The sequence below is a fragment of the Manacus candei genome, unplaced genomic scaffold (genome assembly GCF_025592945.1).
Source record: "Manacus candei isolate 608988 ecotype Guabito, Panama unplaced genomic scaffold, ASM2559294v1 h1tg000028l, whole genome shotgun sequence".
In the NCBI taxonomy this organism is placed as follows: Eukaryota; Metazoa; Chordata; class Aves; order Passeriformes; family Pipridae; genus Manacus; species Manacus candei.
In genome coordinates this window covers 26,936,408-26,944,192 of record NW_026138076.1, presented here as the reverse complement: position 1 = coordinate 26,944,192, position 7,785 = coordinate 26,936,408, and the positions used below count along the sequence as shown (strand labels likewise).

Sequence of the window (7,785 nt, the reverse complement as noted above, 5' to 3'; positions counted from 1 at the left end):
AAAAGGAGTGGACTGAACCTCAGTCCTGTGCCTCATGATTCATCTTCAGGGAAATGAGGTCCACTATGTTTATTCTGATTGCAGTGCTAGAGGCTTCCTTGTGCTTTTCTACCAATTACTGCGGGTGGAATGCCAAATTCTGCTTTGCTATGTCAAAGTCCAGTTGGACAGCTTTCTCCCAGTTCTCCAAAAATGGATTGAAGTGAATACAGACAGAGACAATGTGTAAACTGTGATGTAAAGTTTATATACAAGAATATAACATTCATCTGGAGTATTTACAAGGTTAATTAAAGCAATATTTTACAACTCTTTTGGGTTAACCACTAGGTATATTACAGTCAGGCTACAGATGGTTTAATTTGCAAAGTAATAATAACAATAAAAAAGTTGCATTCAGATCCACCAGCTCCAAAACTTTTTTTTTCTGAGAAAGAAGGGCTCAGACTTGTGGAAAATAAAATGTGAGAATGGTTAATATACTCTTACGGGTGCCTATGTATTGCATGCAAGAGTCGTAATGTGACCTTTATAGTGTTAATACAGATGGCAAGCGATTTCACCTCAGTGAAAGAGTCGCACCCACCGTGACAGGCCAGTCACACACGTGGCTGTCTTTCTCTGCATCTCCTACTTTTGCAAAACAAACATGCACATATACAGAGAAGCTGCAATATAAATGAACCAGCATTACCAAAATGAAGAGAGAAAAACTTCAGAACAACCATAAACATCTCAAGCTTTAAGCAAGAGACTGTAATACTTCCCAAAAATAGTCTTTTTTTTAATTATTTTTATTATTATTACATTTTAACTTATGTACAAAAACGGAGGGGTTCCCCCCCTCTCAGAGAGCGGTCACTGTGCCTTGTGCCCAATGGCATCTCGAGGCTCAGAGGAGCCAAAGCAGGAAGGTGCGGGGGGCTCAGAGAGCTTGGGACAGAGGCGGCTGCTGGAGACAGCCAGAGGTTAAGCCACTAACACTGTAGTTTGCGGATGCTGCGGGAGAACCGCTTGAAAGCCCGCTGCCCTTTCTGCCACCGCTTCAGCGAGGTGATCACTAGTTCCCCAGCTTGCTTCTGCCCCATCACCAAGTACGGGACGTTGATGTCGTTCATCTCATCGCAGGTACACTGGAGGCCACCTTTGAGCCAGAGCACTATCTTCCTCAGATCCCTTTCTGTCAGCCCATTCAGCTTGTAGATGGTTTTGCTCTTTGTTTCGGGGGTGATCTTGGTATCCCCATTGATGTAGGCAATCTCCTTCACTTTTATCTTCAAGGCTAATAGAGCGAGGGGAGGGGGAAGTGGGGAGAGAGAGAGAGATTGAGAGGGTTTTTTCCCATTAGTGCACATAAAGAGGACCTGGGGAGGGAGGTGCTCTATTGCTAATTAAACTGTCAGGGCTGACAGAAGAGGCAGCAGGTGGCTCCATTTCTAAAGCCACAAAGGGCATGCAAGTCATTTCAGTTTGAATCAACCTTAGGGTTGAGGGTTTTTGGATTTCTTTTCTCCTCTTTCCCCTCCCCCTCTTTTCCCTTCCTTTCTAAATTAATATTTTCTCCAGCTTTTCTCCTGTTTGCAACAGGGAGAGAGTAGGTTTGCTACATTAAGCAGAGCACTATTTTTTTTTCTAGGAGAGGACAGCCTTTCTGAAAGTAGTATTTGAAGGGGAGGTGGAGAGGAAAGTACCTAGACCAGGAAACCTGATCTCTGCTGCAGCTCAAAACTTCTACACTTAATTTATTAGGCTGGAGAGGATTTTAGGCAAACCTGTAAGGAAATGATATTTCACATGCATTGTTTTTTTGAAAGAATAGATCCTATAGAGGGCAAATTGGTCCAACAGCTGCATTCGATTTGGTAAAATAACTAGGAGGGGGATGCAGGGCTCTGTAAGACTCTGTGGGGCATGTTTAGCTTTAGAAGGATTTATCTGAGTGCAATTTGCCAGGCCAAAGCTATTGGTTGTTTTAGCAATTATGTCCCACAGTCATGGTTTCAGGGTTTGGGTGGTTGTGTTTTTTGGTTTGTTTGGCTTTTTTTTTTTTTTTAAGAAAGACTTTTGAATTGCTGTAAATACTTAAACTATGAATCTGTTTCCAGGTATAAACATTGACCTATTGTAAAAGGATTCCCCTCCTTATTCCTTTTCACTCTTGAAATGCTAATGTGTGGATAATGTGTCCTTCAGTTGTCTGTGTCCAAGGAGCTTTCTTGTCCTCTTCTAACCCCACATCTTCCCATTAAGTTTATATCCCCAATTGTCTGTGCATTACATTACCTTCTCTGTCAAATGATATATAGAGCTTCATTCTTAATCTGCGTAGAGTCTTTCTTACGACACATTGAGATTGGTCATGCAGCTCTGTCTCAGACGTCTAAATGAAGCTTTGCTCTACTTCTCCCTAGGCAATAGTCTGCATGAAAGATTCTTTTTTTTTTTATCATTTTACTTTCTATTTGGCTTGCCAGCAACATCCACATCCACATCCACATAAAAGAGCACCACTTCAAAACAGTAAACAGAAAAGAACGATAAAAAGGGTTACCTTTTATTCCAAGGTGGAATTTTGTGTTTCGTGACCCAACGGTCAAAGCCCTGCCTTTATTCAGGCACATCTCTCACTGACTCCACTGGCAGTTGTACCTGATCCTCGACTCTCAAGTTTCAACCGAGAGGAGCTCTGCTTCCACTTACCAAAGTCGTTTTTGCAGAGGTTTTCCACGATGTCATTATCATCTTCATTTTTGTTTTTGCAGGCATCACAGACCTTGGGTGCTGGAAATGCAAGCAACAGTCCCCGTCAGGCTCGGGGAGAAAGGAACAGCAGGTGGCGTTGGGAACCCTTTGGGAAATGTCGGTTTTCCATCCCTTCACCCCAGATCCTACCCCTTCTCCCCCCAGCTCCGGAGCTCCCGCGTACTTCGAGGCGCCTTTACCTTGCTGCAGACCCGCTACCGGGGTCTCGGTCTGTTTTTAAGGTCACACCTCAAACAGAAGTTTTTGTTTTAACGGGGAAAGGAGTAAGAGAGGGGGGTGGGCAGGGGAGGCGAGCACACGACACAGAAGCACCCCAGCTTCCCGCTTCAGCGACGATCCCTGCACAAGGAGATCGACCCTCTGGGAGCCGCGCGGCTCCATTTCTGGGTCCCAGACCTTTTCTTTGGGGATGGAGACGGGTGCGGGCCGGTGCCATTTCCCCGACGGTACCTGCGCTTTGCCCGGTCCCCTCGAGAAAACCTCCCTGAACCTGTCCGGCGTCCACCTCCCCAGTCCCCCCGTCCCGGAGCACCGGGGTGTGCTGTAATGCAAGTAAAACGCCTTCGTTCCCCTACGGAAAGCCGTGGAGGGACCCTGCTGTCGAGGCAGCTCATCGGGGACAGATGCTGCCGAGCCGGGGGTGGCCCGGCGGCTTCCTCTTACCTTCCCTGGTGACGGGGAGGATGTGGTCGCTGCTGGCCAGCGGGATGCAGAGATCGTTGTCCTTGGGGAAGCGGCTGCAGTCCAGCATGTCGGGCCAGGGGAAGCCGAAGGCGGACATCACTGGGGCGCAGCTCTCCTTCACTTCCTCGCAAAGCGAGTGGCAGGGCTGAATGATCTCGTCCAGGTCGTCGATGCAGACGGGGGCAAAGAGGGAGCAGAGGAACTTCCTGGTGTCGGGGTGGCACTGCTTCTGCACCAGCGGGATCCAGGTGGAGGCCTGCTCTAGCACCTCCTGCACCGTCTCATGCCCCAGGAGGTTCGGTAGCCGCATGCTCTGGTACTCGATACCCCGGCACAGCAGCATCGGGGCAGGGATGGGCTTACAGTTGGAGCGCTTGTAGGAGAAGTCGGGCTCCCCGAAGGGGAAGATCCCGGCGGCCGAGCCCATGCAGTGGGACGCCAGCAGGAGCAGGGCGCAGAGGCGGCGCTGCATTTTGGGGCGCGGAGAAGGTGGCGGGGGGGCTGGCGAAAGGCTCGGGGGCCGGGGTGGCGGGGCGGGCGGCGCGGCGCTGCCCTCAGCCGCAGGCAGCGTCCCCCAGCCCGGGCTCCTGCTGCCAGGCGGGGACGGAGGGTCTGAGCGAGGTGCTGGGGCAAACGGGAGTTTTCTGGATTTTTTTGTATGCAAATAGCAGGGGGAGCGGGAGCTGGGAGGAGCCTGGTGACAGCCATCCAGAAAGGATTGGTCACTACTTTCTCGGTCTGCTTTTGCTCAGGGGGATTGTCTTTTGGCAGGAAATCCTTGCAAGGAACGTTACCGTGCGAGCACGGGGAAGGAGGGAAAGATCCCGGCGAACAAAGAAGCCCGAGGAGCTTCTGGGCCGGGCAGGGGGCGCGGGGCCGCCCCCAGGCCGCGGGTTGCTGGAGGTGAGCTTTGCTGCTGGCCCAGCTACTGCGGAGCGGCGGGACCCCCGCTCTGCCATGCCCCCCATGCCCACGTTTGGTGCTCTCCCTGCCAGCGGACGGGCGATGGGGCCGGGCCGGTTTCCAGACAGGGGGCGAGGCTGGCTGCTCCCTCAGCCCCCGGGGGGTGTCTGGCACCTCCGCCCCCTCCCTGCGATGCTGGCAGGTCTCGGCCCGGCGCTGGAGCCGCATGCATCAACCGGGGACTGCCGGCGTTCCCGACCCCCCTCCGGCTCGACAGCGCCTAGCCCCGGGGGCTGCCCAGCGAAGCCCTTCTGCCCTCCTCCAGCCCGTCCAGCGAAGCCCTTCTGCCCTCCTCCAGCCCGTCCTGCCTCTGGCTCTCCCCTGCGAGGAGCAGGGGCCTGCAGCGGACCCCAGCGGTACAGCCCCTGGATGGCCCCGACTGCCAATGGGAGTTTTCCCTGGGTGGGAGCATCCAAGTCGTTTCGAAATACTGTCACCTGGCACGTTTTTCTGGGGCTAAAAGCCTGGGCCTGGCTCTGCACAGCATAGGCACATCACTTTTGCTTCACTCTTGTCTTCACCTAGAAACTCCCATAAAGAATTGTGTTAGTGTTGATTTACCACCAAGGGGAAGACAACAGGCAAGGCACTGGGATCACAATGCAGCTTCAGTGTGCTTTGGATAATTCTTGGATTTTTAGTAATATTATTTATGGGATTATTATTGAAAAGAGTAGGCCTGTGTAGTATCATTTTGTGGTAAACCACATTCATTAATCAGCTACTGAATACTTCTCCATATAGAGATGTTTTATGGGAAGCTAGCCTTAGCCACGATGACTTCTGTAAATTGCAGGATCCCTGTACATCCATTTTCCAGACTGGGCTTCCCAGAGATGTGAGTCACTGCTTGTGGCATAGGAAAGAGATGAGACCTGCAGCATTCCCACCAGGAAGGCACAGGGCTGCCATGCTGGAGTGGCTGCAGTGCTACCCCAAGCAGGCTGTTGTCACATGCTGAAGCCAGTGCCAGGACTTTCAGAAGAGATTCCAAGATCCTTTCCAGTGGGCCAATGTGAGGAATGTAATCTCCCTGTAGGCCAGTTTTTCTCTTAAAGTGGTTTGATAGCTGGAAAATAAATGTCCTGAATGTCTAGTATCACTTTTGGAAGGGCTTAGAAGTACTTTATTTCTTACAGAGCCACATATTCTTGCCATTTATTATCTATGTTCAGGTCATACATATGTATGTATGTAATCAGTACATATGTAATCTCTTCGCCTCAGTTGCCTTCCATGGTACTCAGCCCTGCTGATGACACAGTGACCATTTTACCCCTGTTTTGCCAAGTCCTAAGGATTGCCAGAGGCTGTAGCCTTTGCTACTTGCTGGAAATGTCCCTTCCAGCTCCCAGTGTTGGTTCCACCAGCCTCTGTCCGCAATCTTCTCTTCAGTGGAATGAAATCTACCAATAGGTTTGCTCTTACCCTGAATGGCCAGGCTATTCACCAGGTCTTTGTAAAATGGACAAGTTTGTAGTTTGTTTTTCTCTCTCCTTTTTTTACTGCTTGTAATTTTTTGGATATCCCTTTTTGATATCCCTTCAGGTGGATCTCAGCATGATCAGAAAACAATTTGCCTGCTCCATAAATTCCCTATATGCTACTTTCCACAGATCCAGCCAGCTAGGCTATGTGGAAGCAAAAACCTAAATCTGAGCAGACTGTTTAGACTAGAGATAATAACCATTCTCTGTGGTGGAGGATGACACATTTCTGACAGAAACTTGCTCATTTTTTTCACCAGAACTTGTTTGTTTCCAGCCCACAGGAGATAAGCAGGAAAACCACACTTTTTCCCCCCTGGATTAAGCTTTGATTTTAAATGAAGTTTTATTGAGACCTTATTATTTCCATTTTTAATCACTCCTGGTGAACTCATTTACTATAAACTTGAAATGATCCGAGATCATGTAAACAAAACCAGCCGAAGCCTACAGACCCGAGCAATCATTACTTCTCTGGCTCTGATGCCTTGCAGGTAAAAACGCCGGAGCGCAAGGCTGCCAGCTCGGGCACAGCGTTCCCAGCCCGCGGACCCCAGTGCTGTTCGCGGTCGCTGCAGGTCAGCAGGGCCCGTTCGCCATCGCAGGGCCCGCTGCAGGGACCGGTTCCCGAGGCCAGAAAACTTGCCCCCTTCCCAGGGTCCGGATGATGCTCGGCCTGCTGGCCCGGCCCCGCTCCGCCTGCAGCGCGGGTTGGGAGGGTGGGGCTGGTGCTGGGCGGCGGGGCCGGGCCGCCCGCGGGGGCCGGGGGTGTATTTCGCTCTGCCCCGGGTGCTGTTGCCCTCCTCGGCTGCCGGGGCACACGTCCGGGCGGGGGAGTGGGATGTGCACACCACGACCCGGGAGCGCTCCCGCGGATACCCGCGCGGGTGTCCTGCAGCACGCGCTCGGGCCAATAAACATCCACTATCTCGCGCTTAATTGGGAACGCAACTAGCGAGCTGGTTCCACCCCTCTTCACCCCGGAGAGTTTAACTCAGCGGGCGGGGCCCCGGCCCTTTCAGCGTAGGCGCGGTGCCGGCAGGTAAGGGCGCTGAGATCCACCTGGTGCCGGCAGGTAAGGGCGCTCAGATCCACCTCCCAGGAAAGGCGGATGGGAGGACGGTTAGGCCACCCTCCCTGATAAAGGCCTGGGCGACCTGGTCCGATCTTTCAGGAGCCAAGGAGGACGGCATTCCTAAAATGCAGTGATGTTTTAAGGTATATTTTTTTATATATTAAGGTGTATTTTTATTATTTTAAAGGGAGCATAGGCTTTTGAGCAAAATTCGTCAAGTGCCGTGGACAGTTAAGCTGCTTTAAAGGCTTGAAAGTAACATAAGCATTTAAGCCACTTTAGATGCTTAAATCTATATAAGCTGTTAAAACACCTTTAATTCTCGAGTGCTTAAATCACCTTAAATCTTGGGAGTTAAGTGAGAGAATGAGCTGCCTGGAAAGAAAGATCCCAGCTCCAGTCCCTCTGTTCCCAAACCCTCAGTAAATGTTACCTGATGGATGGTGGTGAAAATGAATGAACTGTGGGGAGAGTGACTGGAGTCCTTGGTGACTGCAGGCAGTTCAGTGAAGCATTGCATTCTGAGGAGTGTGCCTGGTCTGTGCCATCTGAGTTAAAAACGTGGTGCTGCTTCCCGTTGTTTTCTGGCCTTAATTTGAACTCAGAACTTCTGTACCTTTTTCTGACCAGTCCTGAAAGCTGAGAAGTGGAAAAAGGAAGATATATTGACACTTGCATGTCTGCTAAAGAGCAGGCAAGACACTCGCTTCAAGAGAGGCAGCAATAAAGAGTATGAATTTGTTAATCTGTTGCATATTTTTCCAGATTGCTGCCTTGAGATCACTCGGTCCCTTACCTGGCTATGTACTGTAT

At 50.8% G+C, this 7,785-nt stretch overlaps 1 protein-coding gene across 1 annotated transcript; it reads right to left on the bottom strand.

The window, feature by feature from the left end:
* Nucleotides 1-226: 226 nt before the first annotated feature.
* On the bottom strand, nucleotides 227-4,069 carry SFRP2 (secreted frizzled related protein 2). Its single transcript, XM_051789814.1, has 3 exons — nucleotides 3,427-4,069; nucleotides 2,701-2,781; nucleotides 227-1,282 (listed from the first exon to the last, which is right to left on the bottom strand). Exons 1-3 carry the CDS (start codon nucleotides 3,917-3,919, stop codon nucleotides 978-980), a joined length of 879 nt encoding a protein of 292 aa, XP_051645774.1. The 5' UTR covers nucleotides 3,920-4,069; the 3' UTR covers nucleotides 227-977.
* Between the last annotated feature and the right edge of the window lie 3,716 nt (nucleotides 4,070-7,785).